Source organism: Larus michahellis, chromosome 1 (genome assembly GCF_964199755.1).
Source record: "Larus michahellis chromosome 1, bLarMic1.1, whole genome shotgun sequence".
NCBI lineage: Eukaryota > Metazoa > Chordata > Aves > Charadriiformes > Laridae > Larus > Larus michahellis.
The window spans coordinates 94,549,494-94,566,065 of NC_133896.1; the positions used below are offsets into that span (position 1 = coordinate 94,549,494).

General features: G+C 37.6%; 1 protein-coding gene across 3 annotated transcripts in view; it reads right to left on the reverse strand.

Moving 5' to 3' along the window:
- Nucleotides 1-16,572, reverse strand: part of SLC22A15 (solute carrier family 22 member 15) — a 43,016-nt gene that overhangs the window by 14,114 nt on the left and 12,330 nt on the right. For 2 of the 3 annotated variants that reach the window (XR_012588237.1, XM_074593981.1), the window contains exons 2-10: nt 14,612-14,824; nt 11,264-11,396; nt 10,075-10,239; nt 8,969-9,098; nt 6,879-7,094; nt 5,415-5,555; nt 4,656-4,741; nt 2,468-2,588; nt 1,313-1,385 (exon numbers count right to left, since the gene is read on the reverse strand). Coding sequence is in view for 2 of the 3 variants with exons in the window: in XM_074593981.1 (XP_074450082.1) it covers nt 1,313-1,385; nt 2,468-2,588; nt 4,656-4,741; nt 5,415-5,555; nt 6,879-7,094; nt 8,969-9,098; nt 10,075-10,239; nt 11,264-11,396; nt 14,612-14,824 (1,278 nt within the window). In the remaining variant the exon portion in view is untranslated. The remainder of the gene's footprint in view (nt 1-1,312; nt 1,386-2,467; nt 2,589-4,655; nt 4,742-5,414; nt 5,556-6,878; nt 7,095-8,968; nt 9,099-10,074; nt 10,240-11,263; nt 11,397-14,611; nt 14,825-16,572) is intronic. The other variant, XM_074593994.1, reaches the window with a different exon arrangement.

The following is a 16,572-nucleotide window of genomic DNA, read 5'->3' on the forward strand; positions in this document are numbered from 1 at the left end:
CTACAATATAGGTCCAAAATGTGTACATTCACTGTCAGACGACCAGTAAAGCAGGGTCATTAAAAAAAAAAAAGGCAAGAGTTGCTTGCTTCAAAACCCACTTTGTACAGTAAAGAGCAATTCTAAATTGAGAAAAATAACAGGCTGTGATCAAATACAAGAGCAATACTTCAGCTCTTATATCAGCAACTAACTTTTCCCATTTCCACCCTTTTCATAAGATTCCCCAGAAAAGACTGAAGTAGCAGAAGAAATTACAAAACACAGAAATACTTAATTCTTTCCTCAAATCAATGTTCAGTTGTTATTTAAACATTTTCATTTCATGGGACCCCTTCAAACGTGATGATCCAAGATTTGCATCTCCTGTAGTGCCAAATCTCTGCTAGATACAAAATAATGGATGCTGCAACTGCTACATCATAAAAGCTGCCTATTAAATCTAACTGGGAGACCTGCACCAGCCTTGGCTTTGCCTGTTGTACCCGGGAGGTGCTTGCACTCTCAACTACCCAATGTTTCATTCTGCAGATTAAAAGGCTCACTGTGCTCATCTGCCCTTTTGCAAGACCTCTGCCTGACATAACAAGATGGCAAATGGCACAGAGGAAAGTTATTCCAGATGAAATCTGTCACATTAAAGGAATTGTCACTTGACCTCAGCAAGCAGTTTATGTGAAAAAACCAGAACATTCTTTTACCTGCATACACATAAGACTATGAACACAAAGGAAAATAACGGTATCATCCCCATGTTTTGTTCGTAAGAATTTTTCTTTGCCTTGACAGACTGCTGTGAAGTTTGTGCTCAATAACCTTGCAGGTATACCAGGTCTCCACATAATCATCTTCATTCATTGAAAGATACACCACTTTGCTGAGAATTATAATCCATAGATATTCAATGAAGTGCACTAACAGTAAAACTAATATATTCTCAGAAATATAAGTTATTGAGCCCATACGCTTTATCTTGATGCAGTAGATCTTTTAACTATGTGGGTTTTTAGCTCTTGCTCACTTAGGGTTTAAAATTGGGTATCACCATCTTGGTATTTTGAAACCACTATATTGCTAAAGTCCACTAGCTAAGTTCCAAAAATTTTTTACAGGATTAAAATGCCTTTTGAACTAAAAAATGTTGAGTTTTTGTCGCAATGCATTTGACCTATCAAGAGACTATTAAGACATGCAATTTAAATATCTTAGTTTATATACATAATTTATGCAACATATTCCCAACTCTGTAAGACACTGATACATCAGAGCCACAAAACAAAAATATACATAACAGTGAGAAGTTCAGACAAACCAATGAAGGGACGAAAGGAGCAATGATTCCACCAACACGGGAAAACATGGAGCAGGCACCCATTCCAACATTCCTAAGAAAACAAAAGTTATTAATCAGTGACATTTGCATAGGAGAAATTATGACTTTTGAAAAGTGCCATTGAACAAGGAAGTCTCAGTCATGACCCTGACCACATTAACTGGCAAAGAAAAGTCAAATGTAACTGAAAGCATCCCAAGACAGGAATTAAAACATATGCTTTGTGCTTAAAGAGAAGCAAAAATCCCCTGCACATTAAGAATTCTAACATACATATGCGTATAGAGAGGCCAAAGAAGTGTGATTTCAGTTAATGTATCTTGTCTCTCCCTGAAACTTTGGCTAAATTCCTTTATCCAAATCCTGTTTATCAGCAGATTTGCCCACCCATGAAAAACACAACAGTATAGTTTCACTGGTGGCTGATCATCAGCAACAATACTTGGTTAAAATATTTATTAAAAATTGCACCCATATGAAAGATACTTTTGCCTACTCTGTCAGCACAAGCATAGGGTATTTCTGTCTCTAGTGAGTGAAGCCTTACTGTTGCTTACATATGACCTATGAAGCATCAAGTTACTTTTATAAAGCTTATTGACCAGTCATCTTCAGTGTTGCTGGTTATGCAAGTATGAACGTTTAATAGATTTGTCTGGTTCATAAAGCACTGAAAAAGTTACAGATATGACTCATTAAAGAAATATCAGCCACAGTATTATTATCTTCATTAGTGGAGAGAGGGTTGTGAGCATACCAAGCAGTCAAAGGACCATTTTACCGTTATATAAAGAATATGGTTAGTCTGAAGAGAACACTGCAAGTTTGAAGGAAGAAGTGAGAAAAGGATAAGGGAAGAAATTTAGCATATAAAACTACTGTTATAGTTGGAAGGGACCTTGAAGATCATCTAGTTCCAACCCCCCCTGCCATGGGCAGGGACACCTCCCACTAGACCAGGTTGCTCAAAGCTCCATCCAGTCTGGCCTTGATCAATCATTATACATAAATGAAAATCTCAAATGAAAAGGTATAGTTAATAAAAAAAAGTAATAAAGAATTAAAAGGTGATCAGGTTAAAGAAGCAGAAAAATGAAGACTCGTAATGTCTAAAAAATGATTAACTTGTATTACCTGATTACTGTGGGATAAAGTTCTGATGTGTAGATGTAGACAATGTTAAATGCAGCACTGATTGTCAGTTTCCCCAGCAAAGACAGAGAGCGACTATTCACCACTGCAAACACTCCAGTATCTGACAGAGAAAATGTGACCCTTGTAAGACTTTCGAGCACTCAAATATATCTTCACAATCATTTCAATCACACAACAGTATGGACTGAAAAGGATTCTACTGAGGAATCTGCTACAACAGCCAAGCGTATTTCTATCAAAGTATTTGTCAGAGGTGATACCTTCAGGAGAACTCTCAAAGCTCAAGAGAATCCAAGGGGCCTTCATTTAGACAGCAATTGCAGAAATCATCCAACATAATTTATATTCTGTGTCTGTGCAACCAAATTTGTACAAAGAGGAAAACTCTCCATGTAACACACTGAAAAAAAAATAACTGAGAAAATTGATTTTAAGTTTGTGGCAAACTTGCTACTAGCCCAAAATTGTTTCCATTGTATTAAACATAATCCAATAGAAAAAGACTGGTTTAAATGACTGAACAGTCCCAGAGACTACAAAGTGGAACTATTGCTCAGTACCAGAAAAAAGAGAAACTGAGTTTTCCTTTCCTTGTCCTCAGTGTTACAGTAAACGACATCTTTAAAGTATTAAAATCCTGCATTAAGATTCTACCAGAACACCAAATTTTAGAAGTGTCAGATAAAAATCCTGTAAACATAGTAAATGCTGAAACTAAAATTCAACATTTTCTGAGTCTACCACTAATAAAAATACTAAACTAGTTTTGTCAGTATGTTGAAGGAAAGAATAATGGAGACATTTTTCAAAAGTGAGCAAGTTCTTTTAGTAACAAGAGTCCTATTCAGTGTAAATTCCATAGTATGATAACATGCTTCTAACATTATTACTTTGAAAGAAAAACAAAAGACTGGAAGGTGTAGAACTACAACAATTATTCCATCCATCTCAGTTGTGTCAGAACAGCCAGTACTTATCTGCTTATAATAGGCACATCAGAACATGCATTAAATGCCTACCAAGGAAGGCTACAGCATAAGCCATTACAGCTTTAAACAAATCATGCTTAGTAGAGCCAGGTGCTTGCTTTGGCCAGTCAGCCATTTCACTGCCTATGGTACTTTGCTCCTGGCTGACTGTGGCAGCTCAGCACAGAGCTGATTTTCCTGGGGTCTCGCAGTTCTGTCCTCTGAAATTCTCTTTCTTTCCACATGTTACACTTTGACTGACATGCAAACACTAGCTGATGACTGGTACTAGCCTAACCAGAATATCTCTGAGTGTCTGGGCCCTAGCATCTGGAATATTTCTGGAAACTTCAGTTGCCTTCTTTTAAAAAAAACTTTACCTCTTAGATTCATTGCCTTCTAGAGCAACTTATGCATACTCTCATCATAAATCTTCAATTTTTTTGAAACATGCTTCAAGCGTTTGAAGCATTTGCTCCCCTTATGACAGGTGTTATGCATGCACAAATCTTACAAGTTGAGATGAATTTATGTGCTTAGTTTTCAAAGGAAGAAATTGCTCACTGTGCATTTTTTTTCTATCATTTTGAAAAACATCAAAAAATGATGAAGTGAACATTAGTATGTCTCTACAAAAAAACACATTTCACTTCATGTTTCTTAAAGACCCCTTGCTTCAGAAGATTTTCAGAATGCTCTCTGAACTACAAGTTGTGTGACCACGGTACTAATACCACAATCATACCAGTCTTGAACATGAGAGAGCAGCGAAGAAAAGATGGAAACTTGCCCCAAGATTCAATTCTTAGGATCTTTTGACATTGGTCTTTCACCTGGAGAGGTACATACAAGTTGCATGGGTACTACTTACACTGACCTATCATTTGGCTAACGAAGATAACCCAAGAAACATCATTCTTGGGGATTAAGTCAGAAACACTGTAAGGAGTGACTGATGTGATCACAAGTAAAGGGCAGAATCCAAAGACCTTCAAATCCAAGCCTTTCTAACAAGCTTTCCTTAAGGTCTGAGAAGGCTGCCGCTTATCTTTTTTGCAAGTTAGCTCCTCTGGCTTCAAAAATTGAGATTTGCACGTGGTATGTGCCTAATCTACTGGCAACCATCAAATTCTTAGGCTGTAGGATGCTGTGTTTCCAACTTCTTAACACATACTCAAGAAACAAAAAGAAATATTTACCTTTCTTTTTAGGAAGAAACATGACAATAAGACAAGCCAATCCTCCCAGGAACAGAAATGTACTCAATGTTCGCTTCCGACCAAACCTGATGTACAAGGATAACAAAGCTTTATTCTGCATTAGATCTGTAGTTTGCAGAGCAACAAGTCCTCTAAATTCACATTGCCTCTTTATTTGCAATTGGAAATTCTGAATATCATCTCTCACAAGCACTCCCTCTCACACTGTTTTTAAACGAGCTTCTACTGCGCTCTTAACAAAACGACCATCAAAAAGTCTTTATGCAGTAGCTGACAATTTCTAGGACTTTGATTTGCTTCCCATTGTGTGTGCATGTTTGTAAAACTCCTCAGGAGACATGTAGAGAAGAGACTGGGAGGTGAATTCTACAAAAAAGTAGACGTAATAGTGAGAATGGGCATTACAGACGGGGGTGAGAAGAATGCCATCTTGTGTTAGCATGGAGTCAGCACAGCTATGTCCGACGGATACAGGCAATCAGCCTCACCTGAGCCAAATTTAGACAGCTCATTAATAAGTAAGCTACTGAGAACAAGTTAAACTGTCGTTATTTGAAAGATATATTAATGGCACTTTCAAATAAAAATACGTTTCCCACGGTAATATAACAAAGTAGTAACATTGAAGCAAGAAGCCCCACAACAGATATAAGGTAGGAGATCCAACATAGGGGAAAACTGGTTTTGGGAACTGTTGTAACAAAACAAAACCCTGAATGTAACAATTTTCATACTTACCATTTTTGGTTAATCAAGTAAATACAGATTGGGTATGCTGGGATTTCTATCAACCCTGAAAGGGCTAAATTGGCATAAATATTTCCACCTAAGTCACCCACGTTAAGGGTAAGACCATAGTAAACCAAGCTGCACACAAACCTGCAAAAGACAGAAAAAGAATGAAATCAGAGCTGCTGCTTTGCCTGTCAAATCAAAGTCTGAAAAAAGTCTGAAAGTCTGGTCTGGCACAATACACTGTAAACTATATGTAGTGCTTCAGAAGACAGGTCTAAAATGTTTCTCTGCAAACATGTGATGCCTTCTAGGTAAAGAAACCATTTTGTCTCTGCACAGACCCAATTCCTGATTTATTACTCAGTTAAACTTAAGACTACACTTAAGAATATGCATAAAGCAGAATAAAGTTAAAAAGTGATCATGATTACATTATTTCACTTGAGAAATTATGTTTGTTGTTTTTAATCAGGTTTTACTTTAGACTACTTTTCCAATTGTGTGTAAAACCTTTCTCAAACAGTTCAGATAACACTTCTGCCCTCTTCTAATTTCTACACCCTAGTCCAGTTTTATTCACTCTCCAATTCTGATTTTTTACTTTTCTTTTGTAACCCTCACTGGTTGTCTTCTTTACAGAAAGAAAAGGATCAGGTCACTAATTCATTCTGCAGGAAATCAGCAATTCTCGTTTAAGGAACAGAAAAATTAACTATTCTACATTAAGCATTTGCAAAACAAAAACAGCTCTGTGTTGTCTGCTGACAAAATAATGCCATTTGTTTCTCTCTTAATCAATACACCTTCCCCAAATATATGCATTATAAAAGCAACTGTATGAACACTAATGCCAGAGGACTCACATACCATGTCATACATAAGGTTTATTTCAAAGTGGCAGCAAAAGACCTCAGAGCTAGCAGAGCTATTTGAAACAAAATAGTCACTTTTTGAGAGTTAAATTTCCTGCTAGTGACTAGAGGTAGTTCCTGCTCCTTACCTCAGCAGCTGCTAGCACTGGCAGCACTTCCTCTTAAGAAAATAAACACTCATTAGACAAGGTAGGCCACCCACCTACTAATGGGCTCCTTACACACAAAACAAAGCATAATCCATGTGAATGAAAGTACTGACACACGGCACTGGGCCAACGAGGATGACAGCATGACTAACATCTGCAGCTTTTGAGGGTCAGAAAGGAGATAGTTCTCAACTATTTTGAGACTCAAAAAGCATGACAGAAATGCAAAGATAACCCACCTCAGAACTAGACTGTAAAAATGGCTTCATGTTAGAAATGCACCAAGGAAATACTATAATACAAGGATCCTTTTTAGGTACAGTGTCCCTAATAATACAGGCTGAGACTAAGTACAACCCGCAGGATAGGCCAATTCTCAGCAACATCTCTCAAAGACTTAAAGAGGCAACAGTAGCACAGCTGGGTATACAACATATTTCAAGTACCAGGTAAACATCATGATCAAGGTGCGTCCCAAGAGAATCTTATATCGGAACAGATCCAAGAAGCTGCCAGCCTCTCTGGAGCTCCTCTCTGCCGGGAGTTTTAATGAAAAAGTGCACTTCTGCTTGCGGTTCCTCTTCGCAATGAGGTAGAGGGCATCTTCTGCTTCATTCAGCCGGCCTTGTGAATAGAGCCAGCGAGGGGACTCTGGAATGAATCTGAAACACACATACATACACAGACAGCTTTAGAGCTTTTCACTTCTATGAGGCTGGACCCTTCTATGGAAATACAGATGAAATACATTTCAGTATAACAAAGAATTTTTCAAACAACCCTTCAGGTATAGAATTCACTTATTGAAACAGAGACAAAGCATGTTAAAAGGAAAGGGAACATAAGTCGTGTAATTTAGAAAGCAAGAAATTATGTTGAGTATATATATACATATACACACAATACTACAAACTACAGTATCATTAGGACTCTATCTTAGGAGAATTCAGAATTAAGTAGGCATCACATTACTACAAGAAGCCACAGGATGTTTTTGTAACACTAACTAGTTGTCCTCTGTTCCTCATTTTCCAGCTTTTTCCCCAAATTCTCTCCTGTAGATGGAAAAGCAGAGGCTGTGCAAAGGTCATGCTCCCTTTGTGCACTGTTCACCTGATAGGTCTGTAACTCCAACACAGCCTAAAAAACAAGTTGTCTTCTATTACTTTCAGATTCACAAAACTAATTTAAACTTTAGCCTTTTGCCAGATACTTTTTAAGATTTTTGCCTCTGACTAGAAGTGACGTTTTTCCTTTAAATTTAAAGGAAAGTCATTCTGTGGTTTTATAAAAGAAAAGAGCTTAGAAAGGAACATGTTTTCTTCCCCATGATAAAAACAATCTGATACCATTTTCTGCACAGAGTAATTTTACAGCCATATGAGAGAGAGACAGTATGAAATCTGGAATAAAAAAATCTTTTATTACAGTAAGATAGGCCTCTGAGCACAGCTCTGAAGTCCCAAGCATAAAGCACTTAAAAAAAATTGTACATATGAAACTGAAAAAGTTAAAAATATTTTTCTAAAGGCCCCAAAACCACTTTAAGTTTTGAAATACCAGAAGTGTCATCTCTGCTTTTCACCTCATGAACAGCCTCCAAGACCTCTCCTCGAAAGGGTGTGTTGACTCTTTAGCAAAGAGCTTTATTCAAAAAGTTAGTTACTGAAGTTAAATAGATGCTGGAAGGAAAAAAGCCTTCAGTTTAAAGAGCAGCTGAAGTTATTTTCTTCTTTCACTTACTGAGATTTTGCTGTAGAAAGCATATAAGAAAAGAGCACACTGCATCATACAGCTTTCAGCGCTGAAGTCCACAAACAAATAATAAAGAAGCCTTCTTCCTATTCTTTCCTAATCACATTTGAAAAATAAAAGGAAGCTGCCTATTTTCTCTTTTGCGTGTCACCTTTAAGACTGTATATGCAAGTCATTTTGATGCTGCTACTTCTGTGTAACCACAATAGGAGAAACATCATATTATCACATAACCGCAAAACATTTCTGTATATTAACATGTATATATAGTGTCTTGTAGCATACCAGACAACAGTTTAGATCATCTACATATACCAGCTAAAGAACAGAATCACAGAATGGTTAGAGTTGGAAGGGACCTTGAAGATCATTTAGTTCCAAACCCCTGCCATGGGCAGGGACACCTTCCGCTAGACCAGGTTGTTCAAAGCCCCATCCAGCCTGGCCTTGAACACTTCCAGGGATGGGATGTGCTTCTACACCACTCTGGAGACTATTCCCATTTACAGTAACAATGCATATGCAATTCAACGTACACTACGCTTTCCAATACTGCAGCATTGCTATTTAAAGAAGGCACAGAACCTGGGATGGTAGAGGTTGGGAGAAACACCTTAGTTACACCATTTCAAAGCATCCTAGAAAAGCACCTTGACTTAGTTGTTTGGTTTGTTGGTTGGGTTTTGTTTTGTGGGGATTTTTTGTTTGTTTGTTTGTTTTTCCTTTCTTTTCTTATTTTTGACATCTTTCTTGATGAAACTCAGTTTGAAAAATAACTTACAGAGAAAGAAGAAAGACGACTGTTCCTTCCAGGTTAACCACAACAGCCAGAGTCCTCCAGGAACGAATGAAGTAGCCTAATAAAGCATACTGGGCAATTCCCACAGCAAAGAACAAGCCACCAATAGATCCTAACATACAATTAAAAACAAAACAAAACATTATCACTCTTCTAAGGAACATTATTGACTCTCAACACATGGGATCAGACAGAAACTAACACATTAAAAAAGATTCACTCAGCAATACAGACAAAATCACAGCTGTTTGACCAAAGAACATTATGTCCTTCACCCATGCAAGGCAGAAGCATTACATCTAATTGCAAAGATCAATACAAGTCCAAAAAGCACCATTCTAGATCTACATTCTACATAAAGTCTTGTAATTCCAAATATGTTTCAGCTTTTCTGTGTAAAAATAAATACTACAAACCATTGGGAAACTGTTATTTTTAGAAATACACAGTAGTCATTTGTAGCTCTTGTGATTTGCAAGTATCCTGTTTTAAAACCATCTCAGCATAGCACTTTGGCACTTGTCACAAACTGGGTAAGCCAGGACCCAGAGCTGTAATGGTACAATTTATACACATGACATCTGAAGGACAACTTCAGCACTAGCAACCAAGACAGTTAAGGGTGTCCATACCTTTTGTTCCAAGTTCTAAGGTTGATTACCATATGGAACAATTTTTTTTTTAAACATATTAACAATATGTCTCATCTTCCCATTATATAAAAACATTTTTGAATTCTTTTTGAGAATTGGCAGGAATGAAAGAATTGACATTTAGCATAGAAACACCCAGCTCTATTTAGCAGAGCCCAAAATTCGGATGGCTAGAGCTCAGCTATCACAAACCTTGGATGAGTTTTTAGCTGTGTAACTTGAATGATACAGGAATCTGAATTGCCCCAAGCCATCTACTGTGCTTGTCTAAGGTTCATTTTAAACAAAGCAGGGCTGAAAGACTGCGGTCACACAGATGCTTAAGCAGAATTAAATTTGCAACGGCTATGGTGTTAGCTTTGGTGTGTCTCAAGTAGTGTGTGAGACTGAAATCTATAAATTCTGACAACAAAGAAACTGACGCTCAAACTTTACCTGCTAATGCCCAGTAGGCAGTACCCACACACTCATTCAGTAGAACAAAGGCCACCAGTGACATCCCACCATTCATCATCCCTACCAAGAAGCGAGAGATGGCAAAGAATTCATATGAAGGTGAGAATCCATTTGCAATGGCAAACAAGATGTCTAGGGCAAAACCTGGAAAACAAGGCAAAAGGTTTCATTTCAGAAGAGTATCTAAAGAAAAACAGAAGCATTCGTCAGTATCTTTACTTGATGTTCAGTGGTATTTGTCCTAAGTAATCACAGCCAACAACTACAACAAACTGCTACAAACCACAGGTTCAGGCAGAAATGTAAGTACCTAAAATCAATGTCATAAAAAGGGGGATACAAAAGGAGTGGTTTCTGATACATAATTTGCAGTATTAACTCTTCAAATTCAGTCCAGGTGGACAATTTTTTCCACATACTCAGAACTACTACCTGGCTCCAGTCAAGATGGCTTGGTATTTATCCTCATACAGAAGCCACAGATTAAATGTATGACCAAATATCCCCCCCTCATTCTCGGAAAGCAGTCCATACAGACTAAAGAGAAGTGTTACCAGGGGACAGTACATTGGGAGTTTGCACTGCATAGCAGGCCCACCTTTATCTGCTTTCAGTGAGGTTGTTCCTTAAAAAAAAAAAAAAATCCATTTTTTTTAATTCTACATGTTCATCCAGTGCTACACAACTTTATAAATACATACACAAACCAAGAAGTTCCAAATCTTTGTTTGATCTGGGGACAGTAAAAAAAGCTTATAGCTTTAAAGCACAATGAGGATCACAAATACATAAAAATTAAATCATGCAGACAGAAGATAAAAGATGCAACAAATTCCTAGCAGGTTTTAGATGTACGAACATTGCTAACAAATTATTACAAATACTAATTGCAACCTGTGAAGATCCTGTAAGCATGACATACATGACTGTAAGCACTTTTGGTACGATTCCTAAATCCAGAACACCTTGATTGAACAGTCAAATATTAATTTCTTGTCCCTACTTACATTTCTAAGGTACACTGGAAGGACGAAAAGAAATAATAAATCACCACAGCCTATTATTCACTACTGAGTATCAAGTTCTCAGTAGAAACTGGGCTCTTGTCACTGATCTTCAGAGACACGACATCTCCACTTCATTAATTTTGTTAGATGGCAGCGGTTACCTGTGAGATAGACTTTCTTCCTCCCGAAGCGATCTGAGAGCTGGCCAAAGGAGATTGCTCCAACAAACACACCACTGAAGTAGAAAGAACTGGCAGCACTGACTTTGTATGATGTGTTGCCAATTAAAAACCACTGGATGGTGAGGAAAAAAAAACAACACCACAACAGAGAATTAACCAGAATCCAACCACTTCAACAGCTAACTACAAGGAAGATGAATTCTACGGAATTCAAAAGAATTCTATAGAATTCTGTAATAATTCTGTTCCATCGAATTATATGATATTATAGAATTATATTATATTCTATAGAATTCTATCTCATTCTATTCTATAGAATTCTATGGAATTCTAAAGGAAGAAGGAATTCTATGATTCTATGAAACTTTGCATAAGTCTCTTAAGCATCACATTCAGCCAAGTCATGAGACAGTCACCAAAATACAACTGCTGTCTCACAGACTCAATGGGTGGTACTAACCAATTGCACAATTCCCCCAAATCATGTGCAGACTTTGATTCTGAAATCAAAGACAGATCCCTCAGAATACTGTAATTTTTGCAGTCCTCTCCCATTCTCCCTTTTATTGCTTTTTCTCACATAAATCTATTAGCTTAAATAGACTTAGTCCTACCTCTCGACATATGTCACCGCAGTGTGTAGGCATACTATGCAAAAATAAAAATTGTGGTTTATGTTGAAAGATAATCCTGCATATGCTCCTCCTTTATGAACTGTCTTGTCACTGAGAAACACTTTGGTAGCATTAGACAGGTATTCTGGTATTGCAAATACTCAGCTTTTTTACAGTCTACTTTGTGTCACTTCCCATTCTTCTCAATTCTAAATAAAAATCTGATCTTCATATGTTTGATTCTTACAGACTTAATGTCTCAGGTTGAACATGACAGCAAGTTCTTTCTCTCACAAAATCGTAGAATGAAAATATGCCATGCTCTCACTGTTCAAAAGTTACTTCCTTTTGTATTCCAAGAATTCTACATCTTGTGTTCTTTTCTACTCCTCTTGCATCTTCAGATAACGTTTCCTCTTAGTGACACCCAACTTTTCTTCCTGTTCTGGTAAGCTGGTGATTATGTCATTATCCCTCCAATAACACTCTAATCTTCTCCTCCTAATCTTCTCTTTCTCTACCAAAACTCCTTTAGATATCCTTTCCAGCAAAGCTTGTACTATTTCAAAGCTCAGTTATAAACCACCTCACCATGACAGCAGAGCCATGCAATTAAACCTCACCAAGATTAGGGAGCTAACAAAACAAAATCATTCAAAGCTCCAAGAAAATAACTTGCTTACTCTCAGTATATGCTTCAGTTTGAATTGTCACTTTAATGGTGAGGTGTTTACCAATACAGTAGGTAATGTGCCCATAAGGCATCAAGACTAACAAAATTCAATTTTGTGGTATGTGACCACAAATCAGCTTCTGCAGCCTCTCTGGAATTTAAATACAATTCCCAGAAAAATATATTTCTGTAATAATAGCAGATGAGATTAATTTTATCTTAAAATAACTTGGTCAGTTTGTTTTATAAGAGCTACATGAATCATGCCCTAAGTTTTGGTATAAAAATTTAAAAACCTGCCAACACTGAACTCAGTGATATGAGATGCTTTTTGAATCATTCAGGGATTAAGGGGATAATTTGGACGCGAAGCAAAATTTGTTCTGCAAATTAATCTCATCAGCTATGAATCCCTTTAAAGGGTTCAAGGCTTTTCTCTTCTACATAAAGCATGTTAAATATGTATGCCTGACGTAAAAAAAAAAACTATTTTTGAATATCAAATATTTTGCAGTGTAAATTTGCAATTGTCATGTTATTAGTAAGTGATGCCACAAGCATAAAAACCATACTCCTCAAATGTAAAAAAAGCTTCTTTACGCATCAAGAATCAAATTAGATAGCGACAGATATTCCCCAAATAAGCATGATATCTCTAAAATCTTTGTATTTAGCACATAACTCCACTTCCAAATACATCACACATTCACCTAACAAATTTTGAAAAAAAAACCCTGTATTTTAAACAGTGGGAAACAGGAGAGGCAAAAAGATTTTTTACACATGGGCCTTTACTGAGAAGTATGTTAAAGAAATTCAAAGCAGAATCTGCACAAGTTGCCCTAGGACTTTTTTCTAAATTTTGTATTTTTCAAGTAAACTTCATTCTTGACCTGCATTTCTTACCTATGCAACTAAAAAGCATAAGTATCTTTACGAAATGCATGTCCTAAAACACTGCTAGGCTTTAGAAACATGTCTGCTTGTCAAGTTTAAGAAAATAGGATTCTTGGATAAATTAAAAAGCAAAAAAGAAAAAGCCTGGAGAAAGTTTGAAAACTTTACTGAGCTTTAAATAATGCTTAAAAATCCACCGTCTGTTAGGATTTAAATTTAAATAGTGGCATAAGTACTCATATCCTTTTTATTACCAGAATAAGCAGCAATGCACATTGTATATAACTGCTTGGTACTATTCCAAAGCCAGCAGTTTTTATTAATATGCTCATAACCAATAAAGTTAAGTGCTTTACAGGACTAATTCAGATAGCACTAATGCCTCTGGACAATAGCCACGAATTATCAAGGGGTACTATACTTGACTTAACTGCACAGCTCTAAATTCAGCTCTTGCAACAGATGCACTCGGACAGGGCTCTTGCACAGAACAATTTGACATCAACAGATACTGAAGGCCCCGAGAATGGCAGGTGTTGCACACATCAGTGTGGAGTCTGGAATCATTTCTCTACAGACTGTGGCTAGACCATGAAAGAAGACACAAAACACAGAGGCCACACCAATAAAGCTAAAGCTTGTTTTGGGATAGAACAGGGGGAGTTGCTTTGTCCACCCAACTCACCACTGCCCATGACTTCCCTCATATCTGTAGTTGCAAAGACTGCAGAAGCCAGTTCCTTTCCAGTTCCTCTACCGCTTGCTAACTGCATGATGGATGCACTAATCACAAGTGGTGTCCAGAAAGAACTCAGGGTCCATAAAGGATTTTGAGGACATTCGTACAATGAATCACAATTGTGGGACCAGGCTACAGGATCAAATAACTTCCACACGGAAAAGGGAAGAAGTTTTGGAGCAGAACTTCGGTCAAGATCTGCATAACAAAACAAAGCTAGTTTTTGTTGCCAGTAAAGATATGAATAGATTACCTGTTCTCTACCTGGAGGTAGCACCTGTTTCATTTGCTAATCAAAACATGCACTTGAATGGGAGAAAGAAGCAGTACAACCAGCCCCCCACAACTGACCCAGTAAGATTTACTACTCACACACAAGGCAGCGAAACACATTTCAGACTTACCTCAGAGACTATTGATGTGAAGCTGCTGCTGAAGTGTACGTGCTTATGCACCTCACTGCCATTGGCAGTCAGAAGCCATTCCCCAAAAGCTCTCTGCTCACTTGCTGAATGGTTGCTATGGCTCTGATTAGCTGAGGGCTCTTGGAGATCCCAGTGGTAGGGAGGAGTTGCACCCACCAATGCGATGAGGATGGCTTCAGTGGCCACATAGAGCTGTCACGAAAGGCAAAAAACCATCAAAGATGCTAAGCATGCATCCAAGTAACGTTTCCTCTGCAGTTGGATCAAATCAGAATTAAAAAAATATTCCTGTTTTATATCCGCCTCTACCACTACAAGATGCCATGGTACAGCTCCCATCTACCAAATCTCACACACCAGAGAACCACAACTTCAACGCTGTGGTTCTTGCACTTTTAATCTCTTGATTATTTGAGAGAAAAGGAGCTTCCCTCCTGACACCCTTCTCTCAGTCAGAGTTCCCCAACTCTCACACATAGCAAGTACATGTCCTGGGTGGAAAAGATGTTAGTAGTACTACAGAGACAAAATAAAACTCTTCTTCAAAGCAAGTACATTACTCTACTATATCCTCTCCCTCCACCTGTGCTGTTCATTTCTCTAATTTGATATTTGGAATAGATCTTGTCCTCACTGTTTCATATATAATTTCTCCCAGTTTTACCAGAATCAGTTCTTTCCTATTTTTTAATGTCCTGTGGGCCTGTTTTACTCTTTAAAGAGAGACAGAGGCACACATGTGAATGTACATATGCATTTTTATACACCTACAAATTTATACACACACACGAAGTCTAAATACAGTGATTAACAGCTGCCTCTGTTTACGAAAGAATAAATAAAATGGCTGGAAACTGAGACATTTCAAGCCTTATTTAGAGCTGGGTCACTGCTGCTTGCTCAGAAGAGCATTCACAGGCCACTGCTTTAACAGTCGACCCTGCAACTCCATCTTAAAACCCAGTGTTTTTACACCTGTTTGAACATAGATGTGCCACAAGTTCGGGAACAGAAGACAATTAAAGTCTTCCGAGACAAAAGCAGCTGCTGGTAACAACCCAAAGACAACCCCACGCTCCAAATAAAACTGCCTCTTGTCTCAAGCCCCCACTGAGGAACAGTAACTCAGCACAGTAGCTCCTGACAAAAAAAAATAAAAAAAAAATCCTGTTGCTTCTCCTACCTACTCCCTCCATAAAAAAAACCCTCAGCCATGCCACTCCATTCCTCAAACCCCACTTGATTGAGACACCTCCCGAATATAGTCCTTGCTCTGCTCCCAGCATCTCCTCTTTATGTTCTTGTGAGGAAGGTATCCATAAAAAGTGCATTCTTTCAGAAGGCTGCCACACAAATAACTCTCAAAACTGGGAAGACTGAGCAGTTGGAGTTACACCTAGATCTAAATGAGAGTTCCTACTAAATTAGCAGAGACCCCTGAGTTACCACTCAAAAGCATTTTCTTTCCATTGGCTCCTTTTTGCATTCTACACGATAAACTTCTACTGCAGTAGCAGGAGGTAAATAAATATTGCAAAAAAAAAAAAAGTCATTCTTTTTCCATTTTTGAATATAAAATCATTGAATATCAAAAGGAATTTGGAAGAAAACCCACAATATCTTATGTTATTTAAGCTAAAGAACAACTTTTCTATAGACAACAATGAAAAGTAAATGACCTTATCTGCAAAAGAAGGCAAAGACTAAACTTACATGGGGAAAGAGGTGTTAAAAAGCTGAGTGGCCACGTTGCTAGGGATGTATGGATACCATACTCTCAAGAACAGTTTGAAATTACTGAGAAATGAGAATTAGAGGTCATGATCTGTGGTGCATCCCTGTACTTTGACTTGCTCAGACAATTCTGTGTCAGGACTAAGCGATAACATCCTTGCTTTTGTCTTGTGATATAATAAACATATTTTTTTGAAGTAGTTCAG